A 23337-nucleotide genomic window follows, 5' to 3' on the forward strand; every position below is an offset into this window, starting at 1 on the left:
TTTGATAAAGGTAATTCAAGGCATAAATTATTCTAAATTTAGAAAATGGTCATTCGATTATTAAAATTTATAAAATAATCCTTTGACTATAGAATGTTATTTTGCTAAGTCTCTCAACTATTAAAATTTTCAAAATGGTCATCTAACTATTTATTATGTTCTAAACTCATCATTTTTCATAAAAAAAAATTAGTAGTTGTCTAAGCTCGATGTTAACATGATGGTTGAGATACGATAGTCAATTAAGAAGCTGAGATAATATTTTATCATATCACAGTCAGCGTTCAGCAGGTTAACATTCAACTCAGAACACCGTCAATTTTTAAATGAAAAAGGATGAGTTGGAACTTAATGAATAGTGGGGTGATCATTTTGTAACTTTTAACTGTCGAGGGAATCAACAAAGCAAGCAACTCCTTATAGTCAAAAGATCATTTTGTAATATTTAATAATCAAATGACTCAATATAATATTATCTTAATCTCATAGTCAGGAGACTATTTATGTATTTTAAAATCGAACTCAAACTATTTGGGTTTTATTGCAGAGAAATGAGGCAATGGTTTACTTCTTTCGGCAAGGAGGATTTTCAATTTCGAAGCAAAGCTAACATTGGATTACATTATACGCCCGAAATTCATTGTAAAAAGAGAATTGAAAAAAAATGTTAATATTCAATATAGAGCTATAATTTTTATAAATTTCATTTCAGTCCCTAAAATTGATTGATGTTTGGTTTATTTTTTTTAAAAAAAAGTAACAATAAATCAAAAGATGTCGATGAAATTATAGTTTAATGATAAAATTGATATCAATAAATTTTAATGTTCCGCGTTCAAGTTAATATCGAATTGTATATATCGATATATATAATGTGTTCATGTGATAACTTTTGTCATCGAAAATATTCCGTAACCATGTGTATGTGTTACGGTTTATCAATTGGGTAAACTACTCTAAGTTCCTTGAATTTTAAGATTTATATCGATTTTTATCAATAAATTTTAAAAAATATGCCTCGGAGGAATTTTCTGTCTTCGTCGACAATGGTAATGGGCTATAGTAAGGCTGGCGATATGGATCTGGCTGGAGCTTTGTTTGATAAGATGTCGGTTAAGACATCGGTTCCTTCGACTATAATTATCTTTGAATATGCCGAAAAGGGGTTTGCAAGCGAGGCTATTGCATTGTACGATCGGGATGGTGTCGAGTCATGTTTGTTAGTGGCCGGTGTAGAAGTTCATGGTTTGATAGAGAGGCTTAAGTTTCGAGGTAGCATAGGGGTGTGTAATGCATTAGCTAATACGGATGCACAGTGTGGTAGTCTCAACAAAGCATCGAGTGTTTTCAATAGAATGTCGAAACGAGACGTCGTTTCATGGAATGGCATGCTACATGCGTTCTCCTTGCACGGCCATGGCAGGGAAGCCCTTCGTGTTTTCAAAGCAATGGAAAAGGGGAGGATTTCAGCCAGATCCACTTACTTTGTTGCGGTCTCGTGTGCTTGTTCCCATGCAGGCTTTATCGACAATGGCATACGGTGCTTCTACAGAAGGAAAAGGATTACTTGGTCGTTCCTGAAATCGAGCTTATTAGTTGTTCCCATGCCTTTTGAACCAAATGCCAATGTTTGGGGTACCCTTTAGGGACCATGTCTTTTGAACCAAATGCCAACGTTTGGGTACCCTTTAGGGAGCATGTCCGATGCATGGTGCTACCGAACTTGTAGAGATAGTGCGTTATCACCTTACATCGGATCATTTGGATCCCGGGAATTATTCCAACGAGAGATGGGGACGGCATTTCGATGGTAAGGCTTCGGACCTTAAGCGAGTTGTTCATCCCAAAGATGCAACCTTGCTTGTAGAAGGCCATATTTTAAAAACCGGGACAGAGGTTGATTCAATTAGGCTTCCTATTATCGGTATTGACCGCACTTCTTACGTTAACATGCCATAACAGAAATTTGTTGAGCAATCTGACAAATATGTGCAAATTTAATCATGTATTTGAAGAATCCTTGAAAGTAAGCCTATACACGTTGAAGTCGAACAACGATTCTTAAAAGAAAATAAAGAGCTAGAGATAACATGAATATATATATCGAAACATAATAAATACACAATTTAAGAAACTATGGTGAACCCTAATTCAACCTAATCAATTAACATCTCTCCACTGGTTGGTTGTATTGTGCCTTTAGAGCTTTGCATGTTCAAGCCTTCTCCATGCTTCTTCAGTTCCTGGGACCTGACAAACTCTTCAATTCTTGACTTCAGTTCGGTGTTCGGAATCAACATTTCAGCGGTAAGATGAGATCGGTTGAATGGATCGGTCTGCAAATCATATCGAATTAGCATGACATTCTATCAAACGTTATCATTATAAGAACAGAATGTGTGAGGCGAACTTACGCTATCGCTTAGAAGATGTCTCTGGATAACAGGTCTGTCTATTGTGATTCTCGAAGATGGTAAGATCACCGGATCCTTCATCAACGTATACTGCAGGAAAGAAAAGTGTGTTCATGGCCAGTGAATTTCGGTTTTGATGAACTCTGAAAGTAAACAAATGTAGCTGGAATGAAAATAGACATACTTGAATTGGATCAAGGAATTCATCGGGTATATCTCCGAGTGCAGCTTCGGTGTCCATGGCCTCTGAAGCTGCAGCCTTGACCTTTGTACCAAGTTCAAAAAATCCTTGTATAATCCTTCCATCCTCGCCGATTCTTCGAAGAACATCTGCTGCTGCACTAAACAGCTGGAGCAAACCCGATTTATCAGATTGTTAGGACTCGATGAGCGCACAGATACGACAATCAGTCAATTACTTAATTTAGCGAATGGATGAACTGGGGCAACAAATACTGTTCGTTGTATGATCGGCCATCACTGGAGATGGCGGCCGGAAATATGTTTTTGGCATCACCTCTCGCCAGATGTACATATATGCGGACAATCTTCAAGTACAAGCAATTCGCGATACATAAAATATCAGTCAAATTCGAAGTCACTTTCTTATCAAATTATTAACTTCTTACTTCCTCGCTGTATTAGTATATACTGAAATGAAAGTTCCACATTTTGCTAACCTGCTTGAGTAACTCTTTCGGTTGGAATTCATACTTTTCAGGGTCTTTCAGCGTAAGAGATTTTCTTTGAGGGCCGACTAATTGCAATAAAAAGTAGTTGAGCATATTCGCCACTCTTTCGACCTAGAAAAAAGGAACAAGGAACAAAATGGACAAACCGAAGCTTAGAAGAATCGAGACGAGACGGTATAACATTATCAAAAGGGGAAACTAGGCGGCATAAATTTGACAGATGACAAGGTATGGATGAAATTATGTTACCATCTCAGGGAGTAGAAAAGGAGCTGTAATCTGCTCGGACGTAAATGCCAGCATCCTAACATCCTCATTTGCCAACTTCATATCAATTCGTATAATCTGAAAATAATCCGTAAGAAATGTTAAATCAAGTCTAAATTCAAAAACACACATCATGCGTATACATGCAAAGGGAGGGAAGGGAAACCGACATTCTCCTGGGAGTGGAACAGTCGAGTTCTCTCTTGCCTCTCCTGAGTGGGCCTGCGTTCCCATTCTGCCGTATTGACATCTCGGCCTCGAGCTCTTTGAGTTCAAGGATTTTGTTAAGACTTTCATCGAGAAGGTAGATGCTATCGTTGATCAGGAAATTCAAGAAATTCAGATAAACACCCTTTTCTTCTTCCTTCGCAATCTGATAGAGCATACTAAATTTCAATAAAATTTTAAAAGGCATTGATAGTTAAAGCAAAAACGAATCGTAGAAAATTCCACGTGTATGTGCCTGTGAAGAAGACCCTACCTGTTTCCAAGCATTACGGTGACTAGGAACTTGCCAAAGATATTCAAGAAGTTCGGCAATGTTATGTCGGATGTTGAACTTATCATAGAACTGCACACAGAGAAGCAACGAGTGATGGTCAACAATGAAAACTCGAAGAAATTATAACATGAAAAAGAAGTAACAATAGGTAGCAAATTACCTGTGTATGAGAACCTGTGAACTCAATATCAACATATAGCTTCAACAGATTTCGCACGAGATATTCCAAAGATAGTTGATGCCCTTCAAATAGTGTCAATGTGGCAGATGAACCACTGGAAAGAAAACAATAAACAAAGTGTGAACTTACATTCAAGAAACATGAGGCAACGGTATATATTTTTCAAATGCGATTGACTAACCTTCTACGTGGCATCCAACAGTTCAAAACTTCAACCATTTTTGCTCTGAGATACGGGTTCTTGATAAATTGTGGGCTTGCCATAAACATGATAATAAAATTCATAAAATCATCCTGACAAGCAAAAAGCAAAATAATAAATAAATAAATAAAATCGTAATGATACAATTGAAATTGTGGTATGACAAAGCACAAAGATATCTAAATCCAAACCCTACCAGTATAACCCCATCAAGAGCTTTGGAATCCGGGAGGCAAATATTAATAGTTCCATAGCATCTTCCACAAAGTGCTCTGGCATCGAAGCAAATTCCATTGGACATGTAGACGGCAGCGGCATTTTGAATTCACCAACCAAGCCAACTAACCAAACCACCATTAGTCGATAGAATGAAAGTGCGCGCTGAATAAGCACCCCGTCCTTGTGAAAAGAAGAAAGCAACAATTCAAAATTCTACCAAGTTCATATTTCCTTTCCACAAATATATTAAAAGCAAAGAAAAGATGATCATGTGCAAATATATCATATAACAGAATCTCCTATTCGACACAAATGGAATGCTAAATAAGGAATAGGAGGGAAAACAACAAAGAGATTGCCCCAGAATCTACAAGATAGCCTACAAGCTTCTAATTAACAACAAAGGCACCTATTCACTTCAAAGTTTGGTAGACAAGCAAACCGACATGCATGTGTCCAGATACCTGTTTCTTTGCAGGATACTTGCAGAGTTAGATCCTCATACCATACCCAAATATGCATAGGACACGTGTATCTTCAAGAAAACTAAATAATGAGAGCAACAGATGCAGACACACTGTGGAGGAGATAAGACGTACCCTCAAAATTTGTGCTTCATAACAGAACTTTTCTTGTGAATACAATTCGATTTCCTTCTCAAGCCTCGATATATCGAGCTCCAGTTGTGGAGAGGGTGTCTGTTCTTGCATAGCTTTTAAGGTGGACAGTGTATCTTCACTTCTCGAAATGTCCTGGGTGACAGAGTATCAAATAACTTGACTCATCAGTAGAAGAAACAAGAACAAAAAAGAGCTCGGGAAGAAGTGATGCATTACCTGGATAAGATGCTTAAAGTCTGAAAATGCCTTTAGAAGGCCCAAGTTAAGTACCCTAGCTGTCATAAAGAAGCATTCACAAATAAATGTATATTTAGCTTTTACAATGCTACTTTGGGTAGGCTTCAAATTGAGGGTACTTCCCGAACTGGATGCTTCCTGCATTTGCTTCAAACGATTTTCACCATCATAACTTAGTCCACTCCCATCAGATTTTACGGGCTTAACTTTATCAATCCATTCAGCAACTTCTTCCGATGTAGCATGCAGAGCAGTTAGCCCCCTAAAATTGGTTCACTATCAATAATACTTAAATAAAAGGATTCAAAGCATCTAACAGATTGAAGAAAAACAATGCTCCCATTGAAAAATAAGGGAAGAAAAAATCCACCACCTCACCTCAAATCCAAATGATTACTGTTGAAGACATAGGTTGGATCGATTTTATCAATTTTTGATAAATTTGCATCCAAAAATGGTTCCGCAAGCCGGAGCATAACGGCGCTGAGATTGACAAACATGCCGGAACTAGCACAAGATATAGGATCCACCTATCAAACAGGTCCACATAAACAAAGTGTCAAAGAGGCCAGAAAGTAGCTACATAACCAGACTTACATTTAAGAAACAAATCAGCCTTTCAAGTAAAACCATTCTTAGGTAGAATAAACCAAAGAACAAGTTCTTGACGCAATATTTAAGCTCTTGATGCAATCTAACTTTAACTTGAAAAGAAAATTAGGAGGGAAACCTGTAAATGGGCCCTTGATGCGTTTTTATTGATGACTTCTGCAAGATACTCAAGGACACTGTCACGGATCTCAGGGTTTCTAAGGAGACAGAGAAGAACATCGGCTAGATCATTGTGTAAAGTATTCATGAGAGTCTTGATTGTGGTGAATGAAGATAACAAATCGGAAGCTCGTCTAGTGGATGCATCTGAGAAGCACTGCTGGCTGTAATTTCAAGAGAGAAAATCAAGTCATGAATGACAACAATTGCCTAAAAAACTATTACACGTGAAAAAAAAACTATACCATGAGACAAACACAAAGGCATGAATCTTTGATAACAATTTAAAATTTCTGTAATTATACTAATATAAAGAAGATTCAGTAATTAACTATTGCAATATTTGAGGTATAGAAAATTTAAAAATCAAGTAGCTTCCAAATAAATAAAGATCAGAATCAAACATCATCGTATGGAGCTCATAATCAAGTCTCAGTCAGATGTAAAAGAAAAGAGTTTCTTGCTAGTAGAAACCGAAAAAAAATCAGATTTACACAAATACTAACCACAAGCCGAAAAATTGGATTACAAGGACATATAAATAACTCAACTAGGTACAAATCATTGAACAAAAACTATGAAACTCAACAAATGTAAAGTATCAATACAAATCCAGGAAGGCCTTTAATGAGAAAAGGGTTACTCAATCTTCCCATTAGAGGTCACTCAGACAACTTGAGAGGAGTGATCAAGAAAAAAACAACAACAGAAAACAAGCAACATAATTTAGAGTCGGCCCCGAACAAAGACTCCAAGAGTTGGCACCATCAAAACAACAAAAGCTGCAATTGACTGCCATTGCTAGCCCACTATACCACCAGCAAATCTATTAGTTACCCTAGACTAATACTAATGGATAAATGCTTCCTAATTACTAATGTAATATATATATATATTGATTAAGCTAAGGTGATTATAAAGTAGTATCTGTTCTAAATACTCTCAACCATTTGACAATTAACTCTCAATCACCCATGCTACTTATGCAATGTAACCATTGAGGTAATTTGGTTCGTGCTACTAATGTAATATAACCTCCCTAAGATTAGTTACCCTACTAAAATGAACATTCAAAACACTAATCAATCCATTGTGAGAAGCATGACTGCATTCAGCAATGCCAGCTATGTTTCCAATAACTACTCATATCTGCACATATCCACTAGAAATCAAGACCCTGATTAAAAACGATAGTTACAACAAGGTAAATACATTCTCGATTAACACAACAACTAAAACAAACATTATCACAAATACTAAATCACAAACCAAACTCACCCAACATCAGGCTGGCTCTTGAAAATCGTATGATCGGGCAGAGCACTAACATGGAAAAAGGGACCCAAAATGCTAGTCATTTCAATGACACGTCCATTCAAGTAAACCCCTTTAGGAATCCACCATGGATGATTAACCAAGCTCTTAGCACCAACGGGAAGCTTAACCAAATACGATAAAGCTCTCAAAGGCTGCTGAAAATTCCCCAAAACAGAAACTTTCAAAACACTTCCTCTTAAATCCTCATACAACCCTTTTAAGATCGAGTCTAGAGTATCAAAATCCGAATCCTTGAAGAACTCTTCGAAAAAACCAGGTGGACAATCCACCCCACTTCCGAAATCATTACCTCCAAATCCATCGAGCATAACTCCATTCGAAACTTCAACAAAAAGCAATGGAAACAAAGGCGAATTCGAACCAGCTTTCGGTTTATTATCCTTTAATCCACCATTAGAAAACAAATCGGGATTCCCCAGATGAATCCTGGCATAAGAAACGGCCAACTTCTTCGCCTGTTTAGCGGCTGATTCCATCTCGGAACGCAGCGTTTTGTCTTTCATGTTGGAAATCTTCTTCGTTTCTTCATGGGCTCGCTTGTAACAACCGATGAGATAATCAAAAGGGGGTTCCGAATTCGGGAATTCGCCGGAGAGACGATCAATCAAAACCCTTTCCATTAGATCGCGAGAGAGTAAAATATTCTTCCCTTCACTTAAGATCTCAGCTGCTGTCATCTCCAGGTGAACAACCCTTGGATCAGAAGACGATGGATTCTCTGGGTTTTCTTTAAGGGCTACAAGGAAGATTTTCCTGAGGATTATGTCCTCTATTTCTTCTGGGGTTCTTTGGGGTTTTTGGGAAGCCATAGCTTAGAAGAAAACGAAATAAAATTTAGCTTTTTCCCGTTAAATTTTCCTGGGAAAATTGTTCCTATGAAAAGAAAAAAATCAGGGGCTTTGAAAAAAACAAAGGCGAAATTAGATACATGAAAAAGGTTAAATCTATATATATACACTAGAGTTTAACTCCTATTTGGCTAGGGATTTTAATTTAGTTTAACATCAAAAAGGTTAAATGTATATTTTAGTGCCTAAATTCGGATTTATTGTGCAATTTAGTACCTAATTTTTTTTTATATATAATTAGATACTTGAAGTATGTTTTAAGATTCAATTTGGTATCTAAAGCTCTTTTTGTCTAATTAGATACATGAATTTTACCTTTTAGGTCAAAGTTGCACTTAAACTTTACTTTTAGACCAAATTAGTACTTACGATAAATTGTTTATCTGAATAATACTTAAATCATGAAGTCAAATTTAAGTACTAATTTGGATCTAAAAACTAAATTTACACATCTGATTGGAAAAAAATTAAGGGAAAAGTACAAAAATGTCCATCGGTTATAGGTTTGTTGTTTTGTCGAGTTCCCGACTATTGAGAGTTATAAAATAGTCTCTCCAACTATAAGACACTATTTTGTTGATTCTCTAGACTATCAAAAGTTATAAAATTATCCTCCGACTATAAGGAGTTACTTTGTTGAGTCCCTCGAGTTATAAAATAGTCACTTAACTATTCATATATTTCAAACTCATCATTTTTCATTAAAAAGTTGGTGGTCATTTCAACTGGACATTAAACTGCTCACTAGGATATGATAAAATCTGATCTCATAACCATTTGAGTTGTATTTTGTGGATTGAGTCTATGTTTACATTATACTATCAAGATATTGCTTAAAATATTGTCGAGTTAGTGCTTGAAAGCAACAACAGTGCGATATACATCATTAAAATATGATTTTTTTCATATCTTAGTCAACAGGTTAACATCCAGCTCAGACAATTATCTCATACATCATTAAAAATGACGAGATTGAAACATATGAATAGTTAGGTGACCATTTTGTAACTTTTAATATTCGATGGACTGAACAAAACAATGTGAGGATCATTTTATAACTTTAATAGTTGATGAACTCAAAAAACAATGATTTATGATCGAGGGACCATTCGTGTACTTTACCTAAAAATTAATTAATGAATTAGACCTTAAGACTAAATTTAAGTATATAATTAGATATATAGAAAATTACCAAATTCAATTAGCTTAAAAGGAAACAAAGTCCAAAATAAGTTGATTTGAAGGTTATTTGAGTCCATCTCGGACTTGTTCTGTTTTCTGGAAAGTCTGTGGCCATTTACAAAAGGATAAATATATAATTATAATCTTTATTTGATTTAAGGTTTAATTTAGTGCATGAAATCTTCTTTTGGTTTCAATTAGGTACATGAACTTAATTATTTTGTATAAATTAATATCTGAAGCTTTTTTTATTTAATTTGACACTCATATTTTTTATTCAATTAGATATTTGAAATTAACATTTTAATTCAAATTACACTATTTTAGCTTTTGATTTATTTCAATTAAATAGATTAAAAATTCACCTTACGGATAGGCATGTAAATGAACCAAACGTTCAACGAATCGTTCATGAAACGTTAGGCGGAAAGTTAATTTATGTTCGTTTAATAAAATGAATGAACACGAACAAATGACTCGCTTGTTCATTTACGTTTGTGAATGTTTCGTAATTCGTTCATTTATATTCATTCGTTTATGTTCATTTACGTTTGGTAATTCGTTCGTTTATGTTCGTTTACGCTAGGTAATCCATTCATCAATGTATGTTCGTTCCCTTAATTAAATTTATATTTATGTTTATTTATTTATATTCTTTTAAGAATATTTTGTTGATTTAAAAGAAAGTTATATTATATGTTCGCTCGTTTATTTTCATTAAATGTTCGTTGGTGTTCATTTGCATCCCTTTGTGTTGTTTATCATTCTAATGAACGAATAAGAATGAATATGAACAAATTATATTCCTTAGAACGAACACGAACAAGAAATTCTGTTAGTTTAGTTATTCGTGTTCGTTCGTTTCTTTGCTTAAAGTTAAATAAACGAACATGAACACACCACCGTTTGTATTTGTTTGGTTCGGTTACAATCTACTGACAAATGGCCATCATAATCCAGCTTTTGAAGATTAAAGAACGATAAACATGCCATGTCACTGCCGATTGGAAATCGTCTAGGGGTGTTGAATTGGTTGGTTCGACTAATCGATCGAACCGAATTTTCAAAAATTTATTATCTAAATTTTTTATTTAACTGTTAACGAATCGTTTTTTTCTAATAAAATTAATCGAACTGAATAAAATTTGATTAATCAATCGGTTAACCAAAATTTATAAATAATATATATCATATTTGAAATATTTTATACTTTCGATTAGTCTGATCAGTTAATTCGATCAAAACCAAAATTTAAACACTCTTAAGATTAAATAATATATATAATATATTAAATTTTTAATAATTTTAATTAATTCGGTTAACCGACTGATTTTAAATCGAATTAACCGTTAATTAAAATTTAAAAAGTAATTAACCGTTAACCGATTAAACTTAAAATTAACCGAAATTTTTTTGATTCAATCGGTTAAATCAATTTTAACTGAAGTTTGAAGACCCCTAAAATTAGATACATCAGTCACTTTCCCCAATAAATTACATGTTCCGCGACCCTTGAGCGTTGATGCATTTTCCCTTTTCTTTCTTCAAAATGCAAATGCACATTAACACAAACTGAAAAACCCTATTTTGCATTCATTTCTAGCGGTGTTTCAGTTTATATAGACACAGTAAAACGGAAAGGTAAAGAAGCGTAGAGGATTAGAGAGCTAAAATTCTCTGTTATCATCATATAAAGAAACCCAATACTCTGTAAGATCATTATTTCATGTTAAATGTTTTTATTAAGTGTTTCATTTCTGGGTTCTTTTATTTTCCTGCATATCTATCTATCTCAATTGTTGATTTAATCTGTAGGTAATTTTGGTTATTGGGTAAGATCTGCCATTTTTCAGGAATTGGGTATTTGTTTATGCTCTTTGGTATCTAAATATTTGAATTGAAATGAAGTTTCATGATAACCGGGTGAGTTGAACTTGAGCTCTTTAAGATGATTTGTCATTTTTCAGGAATTTAGGTATTTGTTAACGATCTTTGGTATCTAAAGATTTGATATAAATTGAAGTTCCATCATAACCGGATGACTTGAGCTCTTTGAGATGATTTGCCATTTTTCAGGAATTGGGTATTTGTTTACGATCTTTGTTATCTAAAGATTTGATATAAAATGAAGTTCCATGATAACCGGATGACTTGAACTTGAGCTCTTTAAGATGATTTGCCATTTTTCAGGAATTGGGTATTGTTTATGATTTTTGGTATCTGAACATTTGAATTGAAATGAAGTTCCATGATTCCATTTTTCAGGAATTGGGTATTTGTTTACGATCTTTGTTATCTAAAGATTTGATATAAAATGAAGTTCCATGATAACCGGATGACTTGAACTTGAGCTCTTTAAGATGATTTGCCATTTTTCAGGAATTGGGTATTTGTTTATGATTTTTGGTATCTGAACATTTGAATTGAAATGAAGTTCCATGATAACTGGATGAGTTGAACCTCTTTAAGATGATTTGTCATTTTTCAGGAATTTGGGTATTTGTTAACGATCTTTGGTATCTGAAGATTTGAATTGAAATGAAGTTTCATGATAGCTGGATGACTTGAAAGATCTCATCATGTTTCAAGGAAACTTTTGTAAATCCAGTGTTGTAATTCTGTTTCTTTAAGGTTTGATTATCATAATTATATATCTTAAGCTTATATATGTATATATAACTATATATCTACATATCTTAATCTTAAATATACACACATATATGTATGTATGTATATATATATGTATGTGCGTGTATACAGAAATGCACATTACAGAAACATACCCATACACTTACAGTCTTATTTCACTTTTGTCGCCGATCACCGTGATTTTGAGTTTCTTGTCTGTTTCTTGAAGATATATAATTGAGGAAATCTTACTGTTTTCCTCTTTGATTTGTGGTATAATATGCATTTGTATTATATGCATTCTACTCGACTCGATCGAATGTTTGTCCCAAATTGTTCCCAGATAGGTTTCTCTCCCGTTTGAAACATTTTGTTTGATTCGGTTTCGTCTATGATGGAATTGTATTGATTCTTATTTCCGGGGCAGGATTTGCTCGTCCGACAGCCTGAACCGGAGTTCCAAGACGCCATACCAAGCGCTCTTGTGTAACAGGGCTCTTATGCATATGCTTCTTTTTTATTGGAGTGTTGAAGTTTTTGTGTTAACCTTAGAGATGACTTTAATTTATGATTACATCGATCTGGGCGAAATCATTTCTAAAGTAATGATTTTTATAGTAATACAATAATCATATCTTATATTATTCGATTTATTCTTATCATTACTATAATAATGAACTCATCGAGTTGTTTCAGCTATCAAAAGGAGTGTTATTCTTTCCATATATTTCGGGTTCGAGCAGCTACGTTTGCAGGGTATATGCGTTGTCAATGACTAAGAGAAATTATGAACAAATATTATCTTAAGATCACCACATACTATTATCAATAAGATGAGTCCGTCACGTTCGACGAGCATTGCTGAGCACCACTTCCGATTAGCACCGCTTAGCAATATTAATTTAATTTATAAAAGTTTAAAATTCTAAAGACTCAATATATAATTATAAATTAGTTAAAAATTTAAAGATAAATTGTTTAAAATAAAATATTAATTACATTATTTTTCATATTTTTTTAACAATAATTCGATCAAATGTTAACTCCTAAATTATCACTACATAATATGTGATTATATCATTATAATAGATGATTACATCAATATTTTTAAGAAATACAATTATATTGTAACGATAACCTGATAATTTTCATTAAAAAATTACATGGTACATTAAATTACTCTAATGTGGTAGCTTTATCAATGACAATAAAATAACAATTAATGGAATATATTATTATTTATTATGCAAGTGAAAATCAAGTGATATCTGTGTAAATACCACACTTAAATATCAAATTTTCTCATTCTTTCTATTAAGAAAATAAAATATTTTTATTATATTATAGTTATTTAATAATTTTCTATTTTATTAAATTTTATTGTATTATTTTTTTATTACTTTTTACAGTTATAAAATAGAAGACGGGTTGTTACGTTTAGATGAGAATCATATCTCGATGTATTTTGTCGATACATTAATAATTTTAAATTGTGTTATTATTTTAATTATTGATATATTTATTTTTAATTTTATTAGTGTTATAAAATTTGTATAATATTTATTAAATTACGAGAGAGACCGTATATTAAATACATTCATTTTAAGTTAGAGATACTAAGTCTTGTCTGGCCGTATTTAGTCGATGATAGATTAGGTTACGTGGCGAAATATGAAGGACACTATAACCTTGAACCCAACCTTATTTCTGTATTGGTTGAGAGGTGGTCCAGGTAGAGACCAGAGATACGCACATTTCATCTTCTGTGTGGAGAGTGCATTATTACACTAGAAAATGTTTTCATACATTTGGGGCTTCTGGTAGATGTGGATGTGATTTATAGGGTGGCGGATGCTGACTGACACTCCTTGTGTGAGGAGTATCTTAGAGGTGCCATGCCTAATTTTAACGGTGGTCGAATACTGTTAAATTGGTTGGATACAACTTTTAAACATTTGAGTCACGACGCCTCTGAGGAACATATTAAAATGTATGAATGAGCTTGCATATTACAACTCATAGGAGGGATTCTTGATGCCCACAAATCAAGCAACCAAGTTTAATGTATGTGGTTGCATCACCTCACAGCTTTTCACGTTGCCGCGCACTCAGTTGGGGCTCTGCATTGGTTGGATACAACTTTTAAACATTTGAGTCACGACGCCTCTGAGGAACATATTAAAATGTATGAATGAGCTTGCATATTACAACTCATAGGAGGGATCTTGATGCCCGACAAATCAAGCAACCAAGTTTAATGTATGTGGTTGCATCACCTCACAGCTTTTCACGTTGCCGGCGCACTCAGTTGGGGCTCTGCAGTTTTGGCATTTATGTATAAGGAAATGTGTCGAGCAACTGATTATCTAAAAAATGTTATCAACGGATGTATCATTCTTCTCCAGTCTTGGACATGGTATCGCATGCCCTTTTTATATCCGATCATGAAAAATCTGTTGGTATTCTCGCTATTGGTGAAGTAATTTTAATATTTGAATTCGTATATAAATAATTTTGTTGAGTATATAAGAAAATATTTTTTAATTGAATAAGTGTTCAAGTGCAAGAAAAGGTCGTCGGGATTTACCGGATGAATTGGAAGAAATTTAACTACTTATTGATTAGAAGGCTGGTACAAAGGTATGTATTTAAATTTTTTTATTTACTTTTAATTATCGTTATATAATTAGAATATTATTTTGATAAGAATTATATATATTTATTTTAGTTTTGATGGGCTCCTTATTCTACTGATGAAATGAGAATTTACATCTCATATCACTTGAGAGACCAATTAGATATCTGGATGGCGGTGGTCCCTATGATATGTTATGCTATTGTCGAGTGGCGTCCTACTGATCGTGTGCTCCGTCAATTCGGTTTCTTACAATCTATTCCAAAAGTACCTAAGAATCTCGATGATATGCATATCATCGATAGACGGGAAAAAAAGAAGTCAATTGGATGTTGAAGCACATCGAGTGGGTAATGATATGAGAGGATCAACGTGGACGCATTCCCTTTACGGAACCTATTTATGTGGATCATTATTCGGATACAAATGATTATTATAAGTGGTTCAACGCAAAAGAGAAATTGTTTCTACTTTCTGAGGAAGCACGAGGAGATAACATTCATCGGCGCTGACAAAGACGTCCACCGTCACAACATCTTTGTCCCCCGACTCATGAACAGAGAGCAGCGCTTCTGGCTTGTCCTCAGTTGCATCACTGAAACTATTATAACATCCACCATCTACACAGGTGTATATTATGTAACCATTTTAAATGGCACTACATTCGTATCAGATGGCACCACATCCATTTCAGATGCCACCGCAGCCGGGTCATACGCCACCGCTTTCATATTAGATGCCACAGTCATAGAGTTTTATGACCCTTTCCTGGCAGATATTATACTTTCATGCTTGTAGATACAATATAGGGTTTATATACTACTTATTTGGAGGTGAAGGTTTACCATATACACAGACACCCCCGATACAATTTTTACACTCATCAATGTCGGTGTTTTTGCAGTTTTCACAATTTTTTATAAGCGGTGGGATAATCAGTCATAGACCTCCAGGGTCCTTATTCTATGGAGATGTTACATCGTCATTCGTCCCTTATCAACAAAATATAGATACTCCTAATGATTATGATGATGAGAGTGAGGAGGAAAAACAAGTTATACGAAGAAATCCTTATCGACACAGATAGCCACCACCTTGCGGAACAAATTCAAGACGCATACATCAATAGAGTTGTTTTGTTTGTTATGTTTGTATTTAATTTTCTTTGTTTACTAGCAATTTTAAAGTTTTTATTTAATTATGAATTTTTATTTATTTTGTTTGTTAATGTTTTTATTATTTAATTATTTAAATTATATATTTTGTATTTAATGTTTCTATTTAGTTGTTTTTATTGTTTGAATTGTATCGTTTTCTTGTATTTAGTTTATAATGTTTTTATTTAATTTTCACTTTAGTAGCTCATTACTCAGTGATTCTCAAACAACATTAATTGAAAGTAAATGGAAATTAAATAACACAAACTTAGATTTAATAAACAACAATTACATCGTCACAACATCAACATTTATTTGATGACAAAAGAAATTGACATTTTTTCTTATCGTGTCCTAGGTTTCTACAATGCCCACATCTTTTGTTTTCTCTATACATCTCTCAAATATCCATAACACAATGACATCGAGCAAATTTTGGACGACCGGGCTCTATTAATAAGGACAGATTTACTATAATTAAAAGTTAATTATGAACCTTATCAGGGTCTTTTTCATTACCTATAGGGGGAACTCAAATTCATATACCTTAAATACTTTTGAAAGTCGGTATACGGATAAAACAGTTACAATATTGACGGGTATAAGAGCAGACTGCTATGATATGAGAGCATGTATACTTCAGAGCTTGAAAAAACTGACAGTCACACCACTTATCTCGTAGATTAAGTCTGAACAATTTAGCTTGAATCCCTTGAATAGGTCGCGGTATCTTTGTGACAAGAAGTAATTCATGGGTTCTAAAGAAAAGTGTTACAAATATTTCATTTGATGCAACAATCATTTTTTATAGATCTGCGACTACTCTTGGATGAAAGACATAATCATTTTGTATCCAAGTTTGAGCTTGTCCCCCGAGCTTGGCAAAAAACGCTCCAAACAAAATACATCATTTTAACCAAAGTCGTTACTAGTAAATGGCGTGCCCTCTTTAAGGTCGAATTGATAGCCTTATCCAAGTTAGTCGTCATGTGTATATATCGATATCCACCATCATATGCATTTGTCCACATTTATTTGTTGATGAGGCTGATATAATTGTATCATTACTCGTTATTTCCTCGCAAATCTTGAAACATTGACTCAAATGTTTCAGGTAATAGTTCATAACCTAAGCGTCAAATGTAGAACTTTTCATAATAGTTAACAACAATGTGTTGGATACCCATTTTGACATACCCATTTTCACAAGTAATTGGTGCTCATCATTCTTCTTGAACTTTTCATAATAGTTAACAACAATGTGTTTGATACAATATCGATGTTGGACATAGGGTGGTTGTTACATTGGACCCAAAAAATCTATTGTTGCTTTGATACTAGCTTCGCGATTTGAAATGACACATATTTTTTCCCTTGTGGCAATATGCAAGCGTAAGTTTCTGATGAAAAAAGCCCAATAATTTGTATATTCTCCTTCAATAAGGGAAAAACAACTAGAAGAATATTGCGATTATCATCTTGGACAATTGTCAATAGTAAAACTTGCTTGTATTTTTCATACAAGAATATCCCATCAATTTGGATCACAGGCTTGCAGTATTTGATGGTATTAATGCACTGTTGGTAAGTCCAAAAAACTGGTAGAATTGACATCGATCACAAATCACTTGATTATTTTGGTATGCATGGCAAGTTTCGAAGTCGATAATTGTCCTAGGATTCAATCTATGTACTACCCTAAACCAACTTGGTGGTTCGTTGTAAGATGCATCCCACTCGCCGTGAAGTTTTTTAATGGCATTTTGCTTTGCCTTCCATGCTTTCCTATATGAGACGGTGTACTCATATTACGATTGTATAACTGAAATCAGCACCACAATAGCTATATAGGCATTTACTTTGACCATGAGCATGATGACTTGGCAGATAATGTCGGAGTCCAAGTTGGGATGATCTTGGTTGATCCTTCCAGCACATAATGTGTGAGGACCATTGTATATTTTTAGTTCACATATATTCTTTTTCCTCTTCCTCTTTGATACACGAACTATCCAATTGCACCCGTTATCATGTTAGACACAGTGACATACATACTTTTTAGTGGTGGAACGGTCGACTCTGGATTGAACAAAATTACGAATATTGTAATTCTTAATTGCCATCATTGTTTCTTCTTGGGATGGAAACTTTATTCCTTTATACAACTCACCATCATTGACTGATGAGTTAAATCTGTAGTCACCAACATTAGGCATATCCGTAAATTTTGGCTCGTACATTGCACTATAGTCAGCTTCATACATGTGTGCTGGAGGTTCGATGTATACCGTATTTGTAGGAACTTCGTTTACATCATCATCATCGGAGTCCATGTTGAATTGCGATGATTTTAGCTGAACGAATAGTCCAGTCTCAACACCATCCGCACCTGGCTCACGAAGAGGTTCTTTTGGTGGATATGAGGTTCCTCCACGATGTCGACATTTAGGTCGAACAAGTTGGTAGTTGAATGTCTTCCCCTTAAACTTGAAGGCATCTCAACATTGAGGTCGAAGAAGCTCGCAGTTGAATGCCTTCCCCTAAAACTTGAAGGCATCGTGTCAAATGGATACTGCACAAATTGTTGTATCGAGGGCATCTACATATTCAGATCAAAGAAATTGGTAGATGAATGTCTTCACCTTGAACTAGAAGCGATGTTGCCATACAAATTATTTGTGGAGCTACCTCAGTACAGATCGTAACAAGTTGCTGATGAATGTCTCCCCATTGAACTTGATGGGATGGTACCATGATGTGGATTTCCCATTAACAAGTTAAAATCATTACACATTACTTGAGTTGGGCTGTCAACTTGATCAGCTTGTTGAGTCAGCCTGTAGTAGGAGCATAATGATATACCACGAACCACATACACTTCAACAAATGTCGCATGCATATGTGTATCGGAGTCTGAATATTGATTATGAGAATCAACCATCATAGCAACATCATCATCGTTGGAGAGTTCGAATGTTGTATAAGTTAACGGAAATACTGCAATTGGAAATATGTATTAAAGTGGGGACAATCTTCTAGTACTTTCAACATGAACCTTTCTTGAAATTTTAGTGATCAACTCCTCAAGAGTGATGTTTCTCTAAAAGGATATTCTGACAGAATGATTTGAAGCGAAGACAATGCCGATTTCATCTTCCTGAGTTTCTCCATCATAATAAACAATAGCTGAAATACGTATCGTTTTGAGAGTTTAAAAGATTGAGAGTCTTATATCTACAAAAACAATAGTTGAAATATGTCTAATTAAGTAAATAGTATATTAATTAAAATATAAACTAATAAAAAAATAAAAAATTTCACAATAATTTAAATAACACAATATCATATTGTTAACGTATTAGCAAAATGTCTCAAGGTATGATGCCGCCTTCTAATTTTACAACAACAAAAAATAATATAAAATAATTAGTACAATAAATGTAAATTAAATATAAAATAAATATAATATAATAAAAATATTAGTAAAATAATTTTTTAAATAATTAAATATAAACTAATTATAATATAATAAAAAATAATTTTACATTATAAAAATAATAACAAAATCTACTTAACTTGATAGATAAAATTAATATAATTAAGAATAAACAAGTAATTTTAGTTGTAATGTTTATATTCAGAGAGATTATTTATAAGAGAGGCTCAATAATAATAGAGTCTCAAATAATTTAACATGTATAATGAAAGAATTCGTACCTTTCGTACATTTTAGACGTTCAATAAAGACGCGGAAGATCATCCACTTTAATTTTAATAAAATCTCGTAAAGATTTGACTGACGATCGATACTTTATTACTATCCTTTCATAAAGAGAACTAAATCAGTAATTTCAAATGAGATGATATCTGACGGATCATTATGGATTCTAATAGTGATTTTTCTAAAGAAACGACATAAATTTGCAGGTCACTCTCACTCATTGATCATTCTTCAAACTTCAATCTATCCATTTCCACGTGTTATTCTCTCTAATACTTCCATGGCCCCATAATCCAAACCCTCATGGCCTGCCCCCATCACCACCACCACCACACCACCGCCACCACCGCCTGCTGCTCCACCTGCTCCTGCCCCCAGTGCTTCCACCCACCACCGCCGCCGCTGTATACCCTACAATCTGAGCCTCTCCTACAAGCCCTTGTTTCGCTCCTCCAACCGCAACAAAATCACCATCTAAATCAAACCCATGTTCATAAACCCTCCCAAGATCAAAACTTTGCCACTAAAAACCATCACAAACAAGACCCCAACTTTCTCGTTTATTCACTCGTGAGCCGCATCGACGCTCTCGAATCCTCGCTCCACAGCTTTTCAACAGCCTCGAAACGCTCTTCTCGCCCTTCGTTTACGCTTAGAGACACAGCCGCTCGTGTAATCCAAGCCCATTTCAGAGCTTTCCTGGTTCATAGATCGAGGACACTTAGGCAGCTCAAAGATCTCGCCTTTATCAAATCAAGTCTCAATTCACTCAAACTCTCAGTTTCCAAAGAATCCCATCTGGATCCTCGGGTCATTTCTCAAAAAGCCATGGATTTGCTTCTCGAACTTGACTCTTTCCAGGTACATCTATATTTGGTACTTAAAAATCTTGTTTTTTTTGGATTTTGAAACATGGGTGTTCTTTTATAGGGTGGTGATCCGATGATTAGAGATGGTAAAAGGTCAGTTAGTAGATATTTGATTCAGTTTTTGGAATATATTGATGGGTTGGCTTTGAAAAGGCATAAGCTCATGTATAAGAATGGAAACAATTTGAGGGTTTTGAGGTCCAACAATGAAGAAGGAGATGATGTTGTTAATGGAGGAGAGTATCGAAATGAAAATGGTGGGGTTTTGGTTAAAAAGCAAGGGATTCGACTGAAAGCGAACAAAACCGTGAGGTTTGCTGAGGATGGGAATGTGTATAGGATCATCTGCAATGAGAATGCTGTTAGTTCGAGTGGAGACGGTAGCTTAACCGACGAGTGTGTTTCGAGTGACGAACATGGAGATGTAATGGAGAATCTTGTTGGTGAAAGTGAAGATTTAGTTGCGAACTTGGAGGCGATTAACTTGAATGATGATGAGTCTTTGCAGAGCAGTGACCAAGAGAAGAATTCGAGAAAGAACTCGAGCAAACAAGCTAAGACCGAGACTGGTGGGAACTATCGGATTCGAGGTGGAGATTTTGTGTTTTCCGCGCCATTGCCTTTGAAGATGGAAGCTAAAGCTGTTCCGGTGAAGAAGAAAGATGGTGCACTCAAAATTGTTTCATAGATGTGAACCTAATTTGATTCCATTAGGTCTTCATTGGTTCTTCTTCCATGCTTGTGACCATAATAGTAGCGAGAGTGCTCCCATGGACATGTTGCGAGTTCCGACAATACCCGGTAATGTATCAATTTCTCACATTGAGAGGGCCTGGTTTGATGACTTGTTTTGTAACCTGCACTTGATTGATTGTTTAATGTCAGCTGAACTGAATTGTTGTCCTTTGCCTTGCTTGTTGTCTTCACTACAATTTATTTTCATGTCAATCAGTATCCGTATGTTCACCACATGAGCGATGGAGTTCCGGCTTCATCGTAACGTGGATATAGTTTAGTTCCTCACACTCGTGTCTAAATACGAGTCAAATACGAATGCCAAACATGGATGCATCAAGCAAAATGAAGTGTCTGGTATGTGTTTGACCTGCCTATGTTACCTGCATTCTTCGTTATCATCATTGTTTATCTGTCTGGTTTGTGTTTGACATGTATTCGAACATGGAAATGAAGAGTTCCTAGTTAACTGGCAGAGCTGGGCAACTGAAGACCCGGTTTCAGAGAACTTATTTAATGTTTACGAACACGCTCATACACCGGCACACACATCATGGTGGTGTTATTGTTCTAGGCCTACTCTTTAGATCGTACTATCATGTCCGGAGCAGTTACGGTTTGTGCGTATACAAACTCCGGTTGATGAACTTTATGATGAATGTTTCGGAGCCATTACTGTGCATTGGAATATCTCGTCTTAGGTTACCATTAATACAACCAGCAACTAGGCAGTGCCGTTTATCGATACCTTGAAATTATGGTTCGACGCTATCCCTTTTGCTGCACATTTTTTTAGTCTATTAGTCACATATTTTAAGGAAAATTTTTTATACACCTAAAATTAACTTAATCGTTTATACACTTATTTTTGCATTAAGCCAAAATAGTATACACATGTGACCATAAAAATATGGGGTGTTTATTGTTCTAATAAAATATAATTCAATTAATCGATCGAATAATTAGATATGAAACTGTTTAACGATTATATTTTCTTTAAAATTTAATTATCGATTAATTTGGTTCAAAATTATCAATTTAATTGAAATAATTGAAAATATTTAATATTTTGATATAGTTCCATAGTTTATTGGGTAAATTATGTATTTAGTACTTAAAATATTAGTTTTGTTCCGTTTTCGTATATTAACTTTTATTTTTTTCAAAATTATACTTAATGTGTAGTTTTTATTTCACTTTAGCATCTCGTTTTTCCGTGGAAGAAAATGTAAAAAAAGAATCCCCTTCCTATACCCGAAATAAAAGCTTAAACTCCACCGATCAGATCAGGCCACGTCATCGAAACTCGAAGAAACCAAAGGTTAAATTGTAAAATAAGTAATTAAACTATAATTTTCTTCAATATTATCACATTTGAATCATTTAGATGCCTAATATTATAAATGTTATCACTTTAGGTGCTTGAACCATAATCACACTTAAAATTTATCGTTAAGTGACACATGTCACATTCTGATAATTTTAAAATTTTTATTTAAATTTAAAATTATATTTAAAAACATAAAAATTTTAAAATAGCCCCAAAACTTTAAAAACCCTCATTTCAACCCTTAAACCCACACCCACTACCGTATTTACCATCGACGAAACTTCATCCAACCTCACTTCTTCCGACAATCAATAACCCTATGAAATTGCGATCAATCGAAGATAAAATCGACGTTTTGTACCCCGCGAACTCTAGGTTGAAAATCACAACCTCACGTGATCTCGACGACCAATCGACGTCAAATATGACATCATATGACTAGGAAGATGAGAAGAACTACGTTGACGGCGATGATCGTGGCTGATAAGGGTGCTAATGATGGGTTAAGGTTAGTGATTAAGATTTTTAAGGGATTTGAGTTTTTTGTAATTTAAGAAAAAATAATGTTTTTTAATTTTTTTAAAAAATTAAAATTATCAGAATATGAAACATATTACTTAAGGGAGAAAATTAACAATAGTTACTACTCAAACGTCTAAAGTGATAATATTTATAACGTTAGATACTTGAATTAGGAAAAAATATTAAATACTTATTTAAGAAAAACCGTATAATTTGAACCTTATTTATAATTAACTGGAAAATCAAATAATATAGAGACAGCTATTC

The 23337-nt window shown here is 34.3% G+C and overlaps 2 protein-coding genes and 1 pseudogene across 2 annotated transcripts; 2 read left to right on the forward strand and 1 right to left on the reverse strand.

Annotated features, from left to right (window-relative positions):
* The first annotated feature begins 1046 nt into the window (after positions 1–1046).
* On the forward strand, positions 1047–1959 carry LOC120212987 (pentatricopeptide repeat-containing protein At3g29230-like). Its single transcript, XM_039211148.1, has 2 exons — positions 1047–1628; positions 1693–1959. Exons 1-2 carry the CDS (start codon positions 1047–1049, stop codon positions 1957–1959), a joined length of 849 nt encoding a protein of 282 aa, XP_039067079.1.
* Positions 1960–2047: 88 nt separating this feature from the next.
* On the reverse strand, positions 2048–8328 carry LOC120212928 (annotated as a pseudogene).
* An 11518-nt stretch (positions 8329–19846) lies between these two features.
* LOC120212929 (BAG family molecular chaperone regulator 8, chloroplastic-like) lies at positions 19847–21432 on the forward strand. Its single transcript, XM_039211111.1, has 2 exons — positions 19847–20475; positions 20545–21432. Exons 1-2 carry the CDS (start codon positions 19918–19920, stop codon positions 21169–21171), a joined length of 1185 nt encoding a protein of 394 aa, XP_039067042.1. The 5' UTR covers positions 19847–19917; the 3' UTR covers positions 21172–21432.
* Positions 21433–23337: the final 1905 nt, after the last annotated feature.

Source organism: Hibiscus syriacus, unplaced genomic scaffold, assembly GCF_006381635.1.
Source record: "Hibiscus syriacus cultivar Baekdansim isolate YM2019G1 unplaced genomic scaffold, ASM638163v2 tig00110017_pilon, whole genome shotgun sequence".
Classification (NCBI taxonomy): domain Eukaryota; kingdom Viridiplantae; phylum Streptophyta; class Magnoliopsida; order Malvales; family Malvaceae; genus Hibiscus; species Hibiscus syriacus.